This window comes from Camelina sativa, chromosome 6 (genome assembly GCF_030686135.1).
Source record: "Camelina sativa cultivar CO46 ecotype springtype chromosome 6, ASM3068613v1".
Classification (NCBI taxonomy): domain Eukaryota; kingdom Viridiplantae; phylum Streptophyta; class Magnoliopsida; order Brassicales; family Brassicaceae; genus Camelina; species Camelina sativa.
In genome coordinates, this window is record NC_141885.1 from 4,165,726 (window position 1) to 4,183,983 (window position 18,258).

At 37.7% G+C, this 18,258-nt stretch overlaps 2 protein-coding genes across 5 annotated transcripts; both read right to left on the reverse strand.

The window, feature by feature from the left end:
- Positions 1-10,450: 10,450 nt before the first annotated feature.
- On the reverse strand, positions 10,451-11,580 carry LOC104790377 (TLC domain-containing protein At5g14285). Its single transcript, XM_010516117.3, has one exon. It carries the CDS (start codon positions 11,313-11,315, stop codon positions 10,566-10,568), a length of 750 nt encoding a protein of 249 aa, XP_010514419.1. The 5' UTR covers positions 11,316-11,580; the 3' UTR covers positions 10,451-10,565.
- Positions 11,581-12,032: 452 nt separating this feature from the next.
- LOC104790378 (transcription factor GTE8) lies at positions 12,033-17,979 on the reverse strand. 4 transcript variants are annotated; one of them, XM_087455845.1, is made up of 12 exons: positions 17,409-17,979; positions 15,760-17,062; positions 15,643-15,685; positions 15,471-15,533; positions 14,887-14,957; positions 14,743-14,809; positions 14,395-14,475; positions 14,195-14,304; positions 13,639-13,708; positions 13,392-13,534; positions 12,818-13,208; positions 12,033-12,534 (listed from the first exon to the last, which is right to left on the reverse strand). In XM_087455845.1, the coding sequence occupies exons 2-12, from the start codon at positions 16,990-16,992 to the stop codon at positions 12,518-12,520; spliced, it is 2,289 nt and encodes a 762-aa protein (XP_087311971.1). In that variant the 5' UTR covers positions 16,993-17,062; positions 17,409-17,979; the 3' UTR covers positions 12,033-12,517. The 4 variants fall into 4 exon arrangements, with proteins under 4 accessions (XP_087311971.1, XP_087311972.1, XP_010514420.2 ...); XM_087455846.1 differs by having other exon boundaries at positions 17,533-17,969; XM_010516118.3 differs by having other exon boundaries at positions 12,033-13,208.
- Positions 17,980-18,258: the final 279 nt, after the last annotated feature.

Consider the following 18,258-nt stretch of genomic DNA (forward strand, 5'->3'; position numbering starts at 1 on the left):
TTAAAACCCATAATGTTGGAAATATGAACCCTAAACCCCAAACCTTAACCCTATTCCTAACCCCTAACCCCTAAATGTCATGTGTTGAATGTTTTACACATTTTGATCAGAATGTGTAAAAGTCATATTTTGTCTATAATTATTACTTTTTGTTGGTTATAATGATTGTAATATTCATTTATCAATTCTAAATTTAACAGATCCAAACCTGGTTTCAAACCTTTCATTCATCCTCTTTTCTATTCTATCTCCAATATTTTTTTCCAAGGTGTCAAACCTTGAGGTTAAATTAGACACCAACTCAATGAGAGTTCCAACCGGCACATCTTCTCCAGAATCTTCCTCCTCACTAGCACACTTAAACAAATACACAAACCGTCGTAAACAAACTAACGAAAGATTACATATATTATAAACTCATTATACACCATATCTCTTACCTTTATTCCTTTCTTCTTCTTCTTCTTCGTCTTTTGTGCAGCTCCTTCACCAGATTCACCACCCTGACTGTTGGAAACTTCCACCTTCTGGACTTTCTGCTTCTTTGCGGGAGGAGATTCAGAATCAACAGCTGCTTTATCTTTTAGATTTTTCTTCTTATCACTCCCCTTAACATCCCAAAAACCTTTAACAAACTTATCCTCATGTATGTCTTGGATAAGGCGATCAACTGCTGGGTCGTCTTTTTGATATGGCCACGTATGAAATAGCTCGCGTACATCATCCTTCATAACCATTTTAGTCACACGCAGCTGTAACATAAGAGAATATGAGACCCATCACTACACCATAAATCAGCCATCACTAAATCATAACTCATCCATCACTACACTATAACTCAACCAGATATAAACCTTACCTCACCAAGCCCTTTGATCTCTTCAGCAATTACGGTTTCCAGTCTTGAACGTGTACGGTTTCCACCCCATCGAAGCAACGGTATGTCACCATTTTTTTCTTTTTGTGCAGCCCCAAATCGTTCTCCAAAGATTTGGACTGACTCATACGCCCAAGCCTGTAAAACGGGTGTTAAACCACTAAGGGGGTACGAGTTTCCCGTAGGATTCAAAATCTTTATAGAAGCAACAAGAGCTTCAAATGTTGACCGACCCCACGTATAAGTCTTCACGGCTTCATCATCAAAAACTCTTTTCGCACTTTCAAATGGTATTCTAGAGTTCTGATGGATGGCATAAAGTCCAATGGCTTGAAAACACAACAGCCCCAACCATTTACGGTGATCAGGGTTTGTCCATGACTGACACACTTTCAGTCCTTCCCTGAGTTTATTTAATGATGGACCTTCCCCACCAGGCACTTTCAAAAGTCTGAAGAACTCTTTGTGTTCTTCTTCAAGTTCAAACCGTTTTGTCGGCATTGGGTCTATGTTTAACCCCGTGACATTAGCAAATTCATTCAACCCAAACCTGATAGGTTGACCGTCGACGACAAACCAAAGCTCCTTCTTATGTACCCTTTAACTGGTTACATAGTAGGAAATGTACAACCTTACCAGACCAAACGAATTGGCTATCAACTAGCTTAGAGATTATTCCAATAGGTACTTTCTTCGTTTCATCCCACGCATCATGTCCTATTGATTCCCTGATCGCAGGGAATTCTCCCATCCTGAAATTGGTATTAATTTGCTTACTATATAGAATAAACTTCATTTCTGGCCAAAGTCTTGGGGGGTAATCCCTTGCTTGTTCTTCAGAAATATCCTTAGCCATCTGATAAATATAATTCAGCAGTATAGCATAAAATAAATCAGCCATAACATATGACAAACTCAGACGCAATGCATATAATAACTCCGCCACAAATACATAACTCAGTCCCAAATTCATTGTTAACCATAGCTCAGCCACATCAACAAACAAACTCAGCCATCGAATCGAATATATCTAACAAATAGAGAGGAAGACACATACCGAAACTCGAAGACGAGACGGCTTAGACGGAAACGAACGAAGAGAGAAAGAGCGAATGAGAATATCGAGCGAGGATGGCGAGAGGTAACGGCGAGAGAGTAGAGAAAGACAGATTATTGCCGGCGGGATTAGGGTTCGTCGAGAGAGAGAGATTTCGCCGAGAGAGAGTTTTTTTTTCGCGGTTTGTGAACAGTTAAAAACTGTTCACTTTCCCTCTCATTAAAATAAACAAAGAAACTGTCGATTCTGGAAAGATAACTCAGCCATCATAAACGATATCTCAGGCAATCCTCAAATTAGAATGACTAAATAACCGACTAAACCGAACCGAACCGAAAAAATAATTTTTCCCAGTTTGGTATTTTTGTATTGGTATGTTTGCTTACTTTCAGTTATATTCGGCTTACTTCCGATTATATTAGGCTAATCTACTTAATTACAATATATTTTGGGTCATTTATGGTTATATATTAATCTAACCGACCCATAACCGGAAATAACCAAAAATTAATTTCTATTTTTTAAAAAAATATCCAAATGGTAATCATATTAGTATATCCATATTACCACCTTAAACCAAACAAATTAAAACACATTAGATACAAAACCAAACTGTTAAATTTAAAACAAATAATGTTACTCATTTAAACCCTACATATCAAACCCTAAACCCTAAACCATAACCCTAACCTTAACCCCTAAACGTCATGTTTTGGTATGTTTGACACATTTTGATCAGAATGTATAAATCACTCTTTCTCTATAATTATTATTTTTTATTGGTTATAATAATAGTAATATTCATTTTTCATTCTAAATTTAAATTTTGAGTTATAATAATCTTATTTTACAAATATCTCATAATTCAGCCGTTTAGGTCAGTAACTCAGCCATTACTTTGTCAAATTACTAGGCCCTTTTTTCATTTAAAAAACCAAAAATTTGAATTCAAATTTTTGAATTCCTTTTTAATAAATTTGAATAAATTGTTTAAAATATATTTATTATGCGTGTCGATGATAACAAGAAACATAATTATTGTTTGCGTCTCCCCAACAATACTTTTTTGTATTCCCGAGCGGATATATAATAAATTAATATGGCCATTGAATAACTCAGACGTAACACCATTAATATGGCCGTTGCATAACTCAGCCGTAACATCAATGTTAATTTAACCGACTATCCTAAGTCAGTCGTTTAAAGAACACAACTCAGCCTTCACGTATATTACTGTTAAACGACGTCGTCCGATATATTGTTTTAGTATAAATTATGGGATTTTAAGTGATTTATTGCTTTAGTAATCGAGATCGAGTCAAAATGATGGCGCATAGAGATATTTACGGCGGCAACTCTAGGGCTGATGAGAAAACTCCTTCTGAAGCTCTAGTTGAGGTAGATCTCAGGACTATCTTAAATCTCAAAGCAGTATCTTAATATTGTGTTTGTGGAACTGTAGGAGCTGAATCGTAATGAAATAAATATGAAAATGAGGTACGGCGAAATCCGGAGGAGTGACAAGGGCGTTCGAATCGGGTGTAGTTGCAGTGCGGTGCTTCTCGTTGCCACTTCCAATGATCCTAGCACGAGAGGAGAACGTTATTTCAGTTGTCCGTATGACATCACAGATGTAAAGATTTTGTACTCTTATTTTTGAGTTTTGTGTTCTGCTTCTGATTTTTTATTTAGTGTAATATGAATTATGTACTATTTGTAAGGGTCCCGGTCAAGGCTGCGGTTTCAGGAAGTGGTGGACTGATGCATTGCGCGAAGAGTTTAGGGTTATTCAGGAGGAGAAGAATGAGATGAAGAAGGACTTGGATGCAGCCAAGAAGCGCATCGAGATTCAAGAAGAAATGATCTTGAATATAGAAAAAAAATATGACGCGCTGGAGAAGAAGTTCGAGAGCTTGAACAAGTATCTGTGATATTAGTCAAGCTCCGTTGTGGTGTTTTTTTTTATATTTGGAATTGATATGAACTTTCTATGTTGTGGTGTTTTATCAATCCATTTTAATAACTTAGTCATGATTAATCATAACTCAGCCGTCATAAACGATATCTCAGCCAACCCCCAAATTAAAATGACTAAATAACCGACCATACCGAACTGAACAGAAAAAATAATATCTTCCAATTTGGTATTTTTGTATTGGTATGTTTGGTTAATTTCGGTTATATCCGGCTTACTTTCGGTTATATCAGGCTAATCTACTTAATTACAATATATTTTGGGTTATTTATGGTTATATATTAATCTAACCGACCCATAACCGGAAATAACCAAAAAAAACTTTTGTTTTTTTAAAAAAATATTCAAAGGATAATAATGTTAAGACTTCTCCATATTACCACCTTAAACCAAACACATTAAAACACATTAGAACCAAAACCAAAAAAAAAAATGTTACTCATCTGAACCCTACACCTCAAACCCTAAACCCTAACCCTAACCCTAACCCCTAAACGGCATGTGTTGTATGTTTTACACATTCTGATGAGAATGTGTAAAAATTAATCTTTCTCTATAATTATTACTTTTTATTGGTTATAATAATTGTAATATTCATATTTCAATTGTATATTTAAATATTGAGTTATAATAATGTAAAATTACAAATATTTCATAAGTCAGTCGTGTAAGTCAATAACTCAGCCATCACTTTGTCATTTTGTCAGAATTTTTTTATTTTTTATTCGAATTTTGGAGTTCAATTTTTTAATTATTTTGTATAATATATTATGAAAAAGCTAACTTTATAAATTTATTACGCTTGTGGATATGAGCAGACACAGAATTATTGTTTGGGTTTCCCCAACAACACTTTTTGTAATTTCGAGGCATGGCACGAAAGACTAAACGAAGTCGTACCAAATACATAACTCAGCCGTACGAAGTACATAACTCAGTTGTAAAATTACATAACTCAGCCATAACATATATGTTTATTTAATAATTAATTATAACTCAGCCATGTGAAGTACATAACTCAGCCGTAACATTGAAAAGATACTAAACAAAGGACTTTCTTATCCAAGTACAATTCCTACCAAAAGAAATCCAAATGTTTTCAATATCCAAGTACAAGTCCTACCAAAAGAAATCCTAATTTTTTTACATATCCAAGTACAAGTCCTACCAAAAGAAATACAAATGTTTTCTACTTGAATTGATTCATAAAATCAGGTGCTTCATCGTAGATTTCTGCTGCCATTTTAACACGTAGAGCATGGATATTTTGATCACAGATGCCATCGAAAGACACACCAAGCGCTAGACATTCTATAAAATTTAAAGCGTACACGCCACAATCACCAACCTGTACGTTTTGCGGGACCTTGGAGACAGTCCTCCTCCTGAAGGTAAACTGTTTGTGCGTAGGTGTACGATATTTGTGAGGAACGTTCTCATTCATCATTGTTGGAATCATCCGCGTAAACGCCCTACAAGCAGTCAATATTTTTTCCTCACTTTCTTTGGTTACTTGTCCGACGATGCTATCATAGCAATCAATATGCTTTCTGATGAGATCCACTTGCAGCGCCACCCAGTGATCGCCTCCAGTTTGTGTAGTAATATACAGGTGATCCACATCTTCAATCCACCTCAAATTAGTCTTTTCATCTGAAGGTACTAAACCTTTCACTAAATCTTCAAAACTATTGCCAGTTAATTTAAACAGGTTGGGTTTAATCACGAACTGAGCATAGTTAAACACCATCATACTACTGAACCAAGGGTCTATAAACGCAATTCGTTTGTTGTGATATGGGAAGGGATATCGGTTGTACCTTTTCCTAAGGAGTCTCATAAACGCGGCCAGGTGCTGTAAAAAAGATAACAGAGTAAAAAACAACAACTCAGCCACTATGTTTTAAATAACTCAGACATCGACAACAATAACTAAGACATTAAGATAAACTTACTTCATCAGTAAGCCACCCATATATACCATAATTTTCTGGCCTCACTGGCCACTCCTTTCGTTCGGTGATTAGCTTCCTATGGAATTCAATTTCGATTACGCCTTTTGTTAACGGACTATTCCTAACAAACAAATAAACACAAGTTAATATAATGTTAACAAGCTGTGATTAACTTGTTAAGAAAAAGGGTCTAAAGGGTCATACTCGGCGCTCTTTAGGAACTCATAAAGTTTCTGCAACTTGACCGGATCAACAGGTGCCAGAGGATCATATATTCCAGGTCCAGGTACTCAGTTCTTCCTCATGCACGTCAGTCCGTTGTCTCCAATATAAGGAAAAATCCTCGCTTGTGTAGCTTGTTGTGTATTCAATGCACTTCCATTTGTGGACAACTTAACACTCTCCAGCCTAAAAGCTTTAATTCTATCAAGCCTAATCTTTTCCTCCTCATCATCCTCAGATTCAGGTTCAAGTTTGTTGGCTTCAGCAATATACTCGGCTGTCATATCACATAGACATTCTGCATCAGCTTCTGCACCAGCTTCTGAATGTCTCCAGCCGCAGCTATTTCTTCGGCCTTCTTTGCCGCAACTACTTCTTTGGCCTTCTTTGCAGCCGCCTCTAAATCTTTGGCATTTCTCCTCGTGAAAGGCCGTGTTATCGTATCAGCTGGTTTCTTAGCAGCTGGAGACTTTTTAGCAGCTGGAAAATCCTTAGCATTTGGAGACCTCTGAATGAAATCAAGAGGATTATCATAATCATTCATCAGATTCTTACTGATCCCATCCAAACCACTACCAACAACAGATTTCTTTTCATGTATAACATAGCGAAGACAATTAAAGATAATGATAACTCAACCTAAACATTCTGGATAATCAGCCATAAAATTAACAGAAATCAGACATTACCGGAGGACTGTTGACAGAGTAGTTTTCTTGCATTTTTCCTGGAATGACTGGTGGACCTTTCGGTGACAGTAGTTTCGCCTGAAGGTTTGGTGGTACCAGGGTCTTTATTTTGAAATTTGAATCCTCAGATGCCGTGTTTTCCGCAGGTCCCGTGTTTTGGCTATTTGTCCAACACCCATGGAAAGCACGTGATCTTTCATCTGTTCGATATCACGCGCAAAAGACCCAAACCTGGTTTCCATCCTTTCATTCATCTTCTTTTCCAAACTATCTCCAATCTTCTTCTCCAGATCAGAAGGCATATTGGCAATGTTTGTATCAAGGGTGTCAAACCTTGAGTTTAACTTCATCACCAAGTTAGCAAGAGTTCTAACCGACACATCTTCCCCCGCATCTTCCTCCTCACTAACCAACTAAAACAAATACACAAAAGGTTACATAAAATATAAACTCACTATACACTACATAACTTACCTTTTTTCCTTTCTTCTTCCTCTCCTGTGCAGCTCCTGCTCCTTCACCAGATCCACCACCCTGAAAGGTGGAAGTTTCATCCTTCTGGACTTTCCGCTTCTTTGCGGGAGGAGATTCAGGCTCAACCGCTGCTTTAGCTTTCTTTTTCTTTTTCTTCTTATCACTCCCACCCTTAGCCTCCCAAAAACCTTTAACAAAGGTATCCATATGTATGTCCTCGATCAGGCGATCCACAGCTGGGTCGTCTACTTGATATGGCCACGTATGAAATAGATCGCAACCATTTTCCATCATAACCATTTTACAGACATGCAGCTGTAACATAAGAGATTGTGAAACCCATCAGTAAGTTTTAACTCAGCCATCACTAAATCATAACTCAGCCATAACAGAAACATAAATCAGCCATAAAATTAGCATAAATCAGTCATCATACCATAACTCATCCATTACTAAACCTTGACTCAGCAATCACCAAACCATAACTCAGCAATCACTAAACCATAACTCAGCAATCACTCAACTAAATAATAACTCAACCACCACTGATAAACCATATCTTAGCCATCATTTAAAACAATAACTCAGCCAGTAACTATCAGTCTATCATAACACAATCAAAACCTTACCTCACCAAGCGCTCCGATCTCTTCAACAAAAACTGTTTCCATCGTTGAACGTGTACGGTTTCCATGCCATCGAAGCAACGGTATGACATCATCTTCAGCTGATGCATTCCCAAAACGATCTCCAAAGCATTTGATGGACTCATACGCCCAAGCCTGTAACGCGGGTGTAAACCCACTAAGGGTGTACGATTTCCCCGTAGGCCTCAACAACTTTATGCCATCAACAAGGGCTTCAAATGCTGACCGACCCCACGGATAAGTCTTCATTGCTTCATCATCAAAAACTCTTTTGGCACTTTCATATGGAATTCTACAGTTATGATGCAAACCATAAAGTCCAATGTGTTGAAGAAGCAGCAGCCCCAACCATTTACGGTGATCAGGGTTTATCCATGACCGGCACACTTTCAGTCCTTCCCTGAGTTCATTTAATGATGGACCTTCCCCACCAGGCACTTTCAAAAGTCTGAAGAACTTTTTGTGTTCCTCTTCAAGTTCAAACCGTTCTGTCGGCATTGGGTCTATGTTTAACCCTGTCACATGAGCAAATTCATTCAACCCAAACCTGATAGGTTGACCGCCGACGACAAACCAAAGCTCCTTCTTATATACCCTTAACTGGTTACATAGTAGGAAATGTACTAGCTTACCAGACCAGACGAATTGACTATCAACTAGCTTAGAGATTATTCCAATAGGTAGATCCTTCGTTTTTTCCCACACATCATGTCCTATTGCTTCCCTAATCGCAGGGAATTCTTCCATCCTGAAATTGGTATTAATTTCTCTTAACTCTAGATTAGAGTTTCCTTCAGCGTATAGTCTTGGGGGGTAATCCCTTGCTTGTTCTTCAGAAATAATCACCATCGACATCTGATAAATAATATAATTCAACAGTAAAGCATAAAATAAATCAGCCATAACATAAAACAAACTCATACACAAAGTATAACATAACTCAGCCACAAATACATAAATCAAATCCAAAGCACAAAATAACTCAGTCACCAATACAAAACTCAGTCGTAACTCAGCCGCAAAATAAAACAAATCAGCCATCGAATCGAATATATCTAACAAATCAGCCGTAAACCCTAGAAGTAAATCAACCATCGAATCGAATATATCTAAAAAATCAGCCGGCATTAATTACGGCGATAATCAGCCGTAAATCATCGATAAAAACCCACATTCAGCCGGAAAACTCGAAACTAAACACTCGACACATACTAGATAGTTTAAACGAAGACGAACACGACGACGAAGAGAGTGAGAGCGACGACAAAGAGATCAGGGTTTTTGTGAGCAAAGACGGCGAGAGATGACGGCGAGAGATTGACAGCAAGAGAGTGGACACAGTGCGAGTATCGCCGGCGACAAGAGACGACGAGAGAGAGTTTTTTTTTCGCGGTTTGTGAACAATGAAAACTATTCACTTTCCCTCTCTTTGATATAAACAAGAAAAAACAACTGTCGATCTAAAAAAAAACTGCTTAGTGATGTGTCGATCTGATGTGTATTTTTTTTTATTTTTTTACTCAAAATCGAAAAACTAAACCCAAGGGATAAATTGTAATTATACACAGGGAACTAAACATTTGAGTAATTTTTTTTGTTTAATAACATATGAGTAATAAACCAATTTTTGGAGAACATTTGTGTGTAATTGTTTCAAATATATTTATAGCCGTTAGAGCTTAAAGTTTGTTTACAAGTCAAAACTACATCTATATATACGTTTTCTACAATGTTATTGAAGACTTGTTTGTTCTTTGGCTTCATTCAATTATCCATTATCTTATCTAGATGATCTGTAATCTTTAAGCATGCTTCTCTTGTGCGGTTGTTTAAATTTTACCCTTATCTCTTCCACACTTAATTAGGTTGCTTTTAAACTATTTCTTCAATCCAAATGAAGAAAGGCAAAACATAAATAAACATAAGAGAGGTTTTAATAAACTTACAGAGGGAATAAATTCCAATTCAAGTCTTAATTTGAAGCATACATTACAATATTACAAAACCCAATAATGTGGACCATGGATTTGTTCGTACATATGTTGTGGATGTCATGGACACTTTGTACTTTAGACTTTTTATGATTGTCCGAGGCAATGATCTCTATATCATTAATATATATATATATTGATTGATCGGGATTGTAAATTGTAGTACTATATATATTTCTTAGGTTATTAAAACTGTTAATAATTTAGTAGACCTTAATTAGTTGTTGTATTAATAAAGAAGCAAAATTGTATGATTATGTCTTGTCTTGAGCCACCCACAGTCCCACACTTCAAACAAAGTTAGGACATCTTCTTATATAGTTTAACCATATATAAATTTATAGATATTCGATATAGTCATCCCCAAGTTTTCTATGCTTTAGACTTGGTGGTTGTGTGTGACATTCTTTCTTATAGAAACTTTCGTCTCAACGACTTAGGACAAACTCAATAATAATTCAAAGTATTACTTTGAAAAATCTTAAGTAGATAGATATAAACCTTTGAGGCTTTGACTATCGTTAATTATTTTGAATATATTTTTTAATAAATTTGTTTCGAACTTTTAAAATTCACGCTTTAAATTAAGTAATAAATATAAAAAGATTGAACACAATTTGATTCGGTGATATTATTTTACGCTCAAATTAGATAACAAATCTAAAATTCTATGAACTTTTATTCAACTTTTTTGGTAAATTTGGAATATCTTTCCTGAAAAAAGATTACCCATAAATTCCAGATCCAAAGGATACTAACGGTAGCGGCAACGACAATAACGACGGTCCACGAGACCCAGACCCATCTTGGTATGACGTCATCAGCGCCTCCGCTGACGTAAAACCACGTCATCTTAACGATAAGCAGCGGCGCCAGGACGCACCTGCAGACGCTATACGACGCGTAAAACGGCAGCGTCACGAAACGGCGCAAACGCACCGCGAGTGGCGCGTCTGGACCATGCGCATCCGCGAGCGTCCACGTGTTCTGGCACGCGCTCGTGGCCTCGGCGACGACGAGTAGGGCTAGGAGAGCACACGCGCCGTGGGCGACCAAATAACGGCAGGTGAGGAAAACGAAGAGCACGGCGGCGTGGTGAGCGGCGAAGAGCGTGTCTCCGCCGGCTGGGGACGGGAACACGGCGAGGTGGAGGAGATCGGCGAAGAAATAAGCGGAGCTGAAATCGAGAACGGAGTTTTGAGAATCGGTGTTGGCGGAGGAGAAACCGCGGTTAGGATCGGATAACAAGGCATTTCCGGCGAGGAATACGGCGGAGACGCCGTGGAGGAGGGAGATTAAACAGCTGGAAGCGAGAGGACGAGACTCTGGAGTCCAGTTTTTGAAAATGAATAAATAACCGAGAAGATAAACGAAGATGAAGATTGAGAAGAACAATGGAAGATCTCTGGTGAACGTGATTGGTTCCATTAGTGATAAAATAAGTTGAAGCTTTTTGAAGACGTCGATACATATATATTATATATATATAGAGAGAGAGAGAGAGAGAGAGATGAAGATGATGACACGATGGAGATGGTTGAGGTTTGTTTAGATAATCGGGGAAAAGGGTTTGGTGAGAGGAACACCTAAAACGAAGCCGTTTTTAATGATATGTTTAATCTTTAGAAAGCTGTGTGACTATATCAAATATATATAAAGAACACAAAACATAAGAAAATGAAAGATATTTAAAAGTGAATCCACTTCTTATGTTTTGTGTTCTTTATTTCAGGTTTTAAGAAGTGGATTCACTTTTAAATTGATTTCAGTATATTCAAACTGCTTAAAAAATCATTGAAAATGTGATATCCACTGAAAAATCAGTTTGAATATACTGATTTTTCATCAGTTTGAATATACTGATGATAACAAGCTCAGCTGATGATAACAAACTCATCAGCTTAAAAATCAGTTTTAAACTGATGATAACAAGCTCAGCTGATGAAAAATCAGTATATTCAAATTTTTCTGTAGTAGTAATCACACTTATTTTTATTATGTTCGTTCCGTATGGTTGTCTCAGTTCTGTCACCCTAATTTTTCATTTTGTCGTAATTAAATAACAAAAACATGATGTCATTCAAATATCCATTGATAGATTGTTGTCCGAATCGGATAGAGATGACAAAATGTACAGAGAATCAATGTCAAGAAAAAGATTAGATTCTTACACAAACAAACAATGGTCTTTGACTCTTTTTTTTTTTGTTTTTTTTCTCCTTTTTTTTCCTTTTTATAATCATACACTGACTAAGGACTTCTAAGAAAAGTCTCGTGGCAAAAAGCTTCTAAGCGTTTTACATAATTTAAACACCACACTGAGTTAAGAAAGATCCTATCCTGGATAGGCTATCCATGGAGGGCTAAGACCTTCATTTTTTTGTCTCTGTGTGTTCACATACGTGTACCTGCCCTGGCTATTGTACTTTTATATATAATACATGTATATATTATATACACTTCTTCTTTTCGTTAATAGATTTCACCTTCTTCCACGTCGTTGGCTAGTTTTGGAACAGCGGGAGCCTGAGCCTCGGGTTCTTCTACATCATCATTATCGTCTTGTTTCATGTACAGTCCGAGTTTCTCAAGGGGGTTACTTTCTTTCAGGTTGAAACTTCCAAGTGCGTCTAAAGGTCTCTCGGGACTGGTTTCATCTGGTTTTGGAACCGCAGGAGCCTCGGGTTCATCTTCATCATCGTCTTGCTTCATGTACAGTCCGAGTTGCTGAAGAGGGTTATTTCCTCTGAGGTTGAAACTTCCAAGTGCGTCTAAAGGTCTCTCGGGACTGGTTTCATCTGGTTTTGGAACCGCAGGAGCCTCGGGTTCATCTTCATCATCGTCTTGCTTCATGTACAGTCCGAGTTGCTGAAGAGGGTTATTTCCTCTGAGGTTGAAACTTCCAAGTGCGTCTAAAGGTCTCTCGGGACTGGTTTCATCTGGTTTTGGAACCGCAGGAGCCTCGGGTTCATCTTCATCATCGTCTTGCTTCATGTACAGTCCGAGTTGCTGAAGAGGGTTATTTCCTCTGAGGTTGAAACTTCCAAGTGCGTCTAAAGGTCTCTCGGGACTGGTTTCATCTGGTTTTGGAACCGTCGCGCGAGCCTCAGGTTCTTCTTCATCATCATCTTGTTTCATGTACAGTCCGAGTTGCTCAAGTGGGTTACTTCCTCTGAGGTTGAAACTTCCAAGTGCATCTAAAGGTCTCTCTGGGCTTGTTTCATCAGCTGAACTTGTTAATTGCTCAGGTGCACTCGAACTCAGCATCTCTAGGTCCTCGAGAAACCGCGAGTTCTCATTGATCTCTACAGTTTTTTCCATCTGCAGGGAAGTCAACGACATATATAAAAAATATATAAGAAATTTCCATCATGTGGATCGTAACTTACATTGGTGGAACACATTCATCAGTAAACGTGCTTCATATTTAAACATGATTATACTTATTTGAGTGTTTTTTAGGGTTCGTGATCCTCTAATGTAAGTCATGTGTTTGCTAATTACCTTCAATAGAGCTTGGCGAGCGGCTTCTCTTTCGAGTTCTCTCTTGCGCTTAGCCTCAGCAGCAGCTTCTGCAGCGGCCTCTGCTTCAGCTTGGCGACGAGCATCTTCAGCAGCCTTTGCTTCAGCTTGTAGCCGTGCTTTCTCTGACAACAAAAGTAGATTATAAGTAAAATAAATGTTCTAGTGTTAAAAGGATCCATAGAAACAACCAAAAGTTAACAAATTGAGTTGTTAATATATAAACAACCTTTCTTCTTTTGCAGTTCGAGTTCTTCTCTTTCTTTGCGCAGCCTTTCTGGATCACCCTTGATACCATTCTGCTCTCAAGAAATATCAAATTCAAACCAAATTAATTCCCAAAGGATCAAGAGGACTGCTTTGAGGATACTGTAGAATATTTGATCCACGCATTTAACTCAGGATCAACTAATGCAAATGCGGTTGTCACTATTGTGTGTGAAAACTAGTCCGCTAATTTAATATCTAGGTCCGTTCTACTACTCTTATGCTCTTTCAGTTTATAGAAGTTTAGAAAGGTAAAACTCAGGTAAAACAATTCTAATACTTTTTGCTTCAAACAAACAAAATAAAACAATTCTAATACATCTCTAAGTTTCTGTGATTGTTTATACTAAATCCAAATACCTACAAAATATAAAACCCAAACGTTATTTCTATTCTTCCTAAACTATCGTTGTTAAACCAGTGCGCCAAACAATTTTACCAAGAGTTCTCGCCAGAAGCATAATCCACTCGCCACTTAAGACTAATAAAGATAGGCTAAATTGAGGATAATTACAGACCTGTGGAAGTGGTTTCTCGCGTGCTTTTAGAATGATATCTGCAAAACGGTTCTTCAACAGCGCAGCTCTATAGCGCTTTTCAGATGAAACTGGAGTCTCTAACATATTTCCTGAAGCATTAAAAGTTGACAAAAGTGTGAGATTACTCACTTCATGGCTCAAATTGAGAAAAAGGGAAACTCCTTCTCTCTACATCTCACCCTCATGTTGGCCATCTGATTCATCAGTACCAGGCTTCTGCTGAGAACATATATCCATCTGCTCCAGCGCACTAGTAGATTCTGTTATGAATACACCAGCGAAACAAACTGTAAATATGTATTTTTAAGAAAATATTTCAACATAATTTTGTATCCACCAGCGATAACAAATGTCTATCTACATTTCCCCATTGTGAGTAACTACAGATATTACAACAGAGTAAATTTTGGATAAACCTCTCCAGGAAACAGAGGGTAGTGCAGAGGAAGTAGGGTGGAGAAGTAAAACTACAATCTTATGAATAATGTTACGACCATAATAAGTATTTAAAGGAGATAAGTACTCACGACATCCTTCAAACTCAATTCTTGTATTTTCATCTATTTGCGCCTCAGAATTTGCAGTTTCAGGCATCTGAAAAGTTACCAACTGCATGTTTTAGATTCATAGGAAATTACATGCCTCAAAAAGCTGAGATTATAGATTTATACCTTCGCAGAATCATCTTGAACCATGGGTTTAGCATCATCAGATAGATCTTCCGAGCTACCAGACTCCGAATCTGAAAAGCAACACTCTATTCAGTAACACACAGAATCTGATACAATAACGTGATGCTACATAAACCTACTAAACATTAGATTCTCGATTCTGCATAGATTTGTTAGCTAAGCTGTAGATTATTTGATCATTATAAAATAGAAAGCTAGGCTGTAGACTTTTATCCTACTGTTCTTCAGAACAAGGCTCCCTCGATGTAATCGCCGGAATCAAATTTAACAAACTTTTAATAATGATTACATCAACAAATGAAATTTTTGACGAACTCCACAACCACCATAGAATTTGATAAGATCTAACTAAGTTATGAAATTCAACAGACAGGAAAAATATTTGCGCAAACAAATAATCATATGGTAACCATACCAATATCATAATATGAACATAGGCTGGAATATATAACTATATAAGCTTCTGATACATACATGAGTTATTGACATATTATAACAATCATAGAGATCTACGACAAGAAAATGTTTAAGGAGTTGACGAATATATATGGGTTGCAACTAACCACTGGAGCTCCTTGAGATAGGAGGTTCATTTCCACCTACATACTCATCAGCCAATTCATTTCCTAGAAAAGGAACACAGAAGCAGAGAAAAAGTAAGACAATTGGTGAACACAGAGACCACTGACCAATATAATCCCGGAACACAATTTGCTAACAGAATTTGATTTTCACCTCGTTGCAGAGATGAAGTGCTCGGTCCTGATCCATTAATAAGCTGCAACAAAAGAAATCCGCTTCGTCTCAGTAAAAAGTTCTACTAAAATGTAATCCAGCAGGTGAGATGATTACCTCTATTTCACATGGTTCAACATTCGCCTGTTTTGCTTCTTTATTTTGTATATATTCATCTAGAAGGTTTTGAAGAGTGACCAGCACTTCATCACTGAGGACATCAATGTCTATCTCAATTTCATCTTCTGCAATTTCTCCTCCATTAGAACTGTGCTTCTTCAAAAAGTCAATTATATGTGCAGGAAGTTCGTCGAGTAGTGATTCGAGTTGTCTGCCCAATCTATGTCTCTCCTCTGCTGTCATAAGTGGCTTCGCGGGTTCTGGAACACTCTCTCTAATAGGTGAAGCCATCTTTCTCTTCTTCTTCGGAGGGACAGATATAGCAGTTTTCCCTTCGTCATTGAGCTCCAATGATACTGCAGGCAACGTTTGCATGCTACACGCTGGTAACTTTTTTTCGATAGTTTTCCACCGCGCTTCAAATAATTTACTAAGGATATCCCCCATAATGTGAACATCATGTCCTGGAGGATTATATGTCATTGCATTGGTAAATGTAAGCCTCACATCAGCAGCAAACTCATGTGGGCTTGAATATACACCAGAGGCTAAGTTCTTCTTCACTGTCCCTAAGTCCATGGGATGTTTGATGATGGTGAGATAGTCAGGTATGTTCAGTTTCACTACATCAACTGGCGCCTGAAAAACCCAAGAATGCGGATGGGACCACAGCTTTTTCAGCAGCGTGTCACATTGCTTCATCAGTGTAATGTTAGGAGTGCTAGTCATAGGCTCTTTCGAAGACTCAAACTTCCCAGAGGTACCACGATTCCATCCACGAGAAGTCCCAGTCTGATGCCGAACTTTCTTTCCCGATCCCATTGCAAAATCAGAAGGCTTCTTCGTATTGCTGACTCGAGACGATAGCTTATGAGCAGAGCTAAAACCCACCCTATCACTAGTAGAAGACATAGCAACTGGGTTCATTCTCTGCAACTCAGCATTTCTAAGAACTATTTTTGTCTGCTCCAGCTCAAGTTTAAGCCTATATATCAAATCCCTCCTCTCAGACTGTGTCATATTATAGAGGGAAATGACTTGTCTCTGGACACCATAAGGATCTTCATCATTAGAATTCAACATAATACACTTCCGTGCAGGAGTAGTAGAATTCTCAGATGCAGTGACCTCAGTATCAATCTGTGCAGAACTCCCAGAGCCCTCTGATTCATTAGGCGCTTCAAAAGTATTCCGATAATACCCTCCCGGGAACGCAGCACTTTCAACCATTGTTTTGTCAAAGAAATTACACAGATACAATCAAATCCTCACCAGCTTCTACAGCTCATTTACAAGAGACCTGCATCATACATATCTATTCACTTAATCCACAGAAACTAATATTTCCCCGCTCTAAACCACAAAGAATGTTCCTTTTAATTGCAACATTTTCGTAAAATTTCGACAGGGGCAAAAAAGCTTGTTATAACACAACAAGCCAGATCTAATCAAAGTGAAATAAAGAACGCATGATTCTAAAAAGCCTGAAATACAACCGTAAAAAATTAAACCTTTGCCATTCCAAATTTCAGTTTATCTAGTTTTTGGATTCCAAAATTCGAAACCCTAGCCTGATGCCAAATTCAATTGAAACCTAATCATTCGAATTGAGAAAACCCAACAAATTAAAAAAGATCGAATTTTACCATTTGCATCTCCTACAGCTGAATCCTCACAAATTTTTCACAAACCCTCCTCTTCCCACAGAAATTAACTTTCAAATCAGACAACACGGAGCTTCGAAAATCTAAATCTCAGACGCGAGCTCACCAGAGAAGAAGCGATGATCTCGAGAAGAATTATCCCAGAAGATTTCACCGAAACCCTAGAATAAAAATCGCCCCCCAATTCCGGAATCTCCTAAGATCCGTGAACCATATCCACAAACACGGCACAAAGTAGAAGATTGAACAACCAAAAACCCTTGAATCTGGAAATTGACTACGAATCCAAACCTGAATCTCTCGTGACCACCAAATCGAAGACAACCCTTAAAAGATCAGAGCTTCCCCGTGATAAAACAAAACAAAAAAGAAGAAGCGAGACAAAAACGAAGTCGATGAAGACTCAGAGAGAGAGAGAGAGGAAAAAAAAAGTTTCTTACATTAATTTTATGTTTAAAAATATATAGTTCACCGACAAAAGCCTACCTCTAATTTTCAGATCAGACGGTTTATACTGATTGAAGGACTAGCCGCCAGATCCATATCTAACGGTTAATGTGATCTTGTCTTGCGCGGATTTAACAACTTTACTTAACGTGCGTTTCCTTTACGTGTCCTACGTGGCAATATTTTTTAACAGGTGGGGAAATTAACGTGTGACGTTATTTGGACAGTGATCATTGACTTTTTATTACTGGTAGTGTTTGTTTGACTGGTTATATTTCTAGAAGACGTACTGGTGTGGTGAGTGAGTTCACTAGCTAAATGAAAAACGACATGGGAGTCTGTAGTTGAAACGTAAAACCGACATGTATTCTTCTGAAGTGTGCCG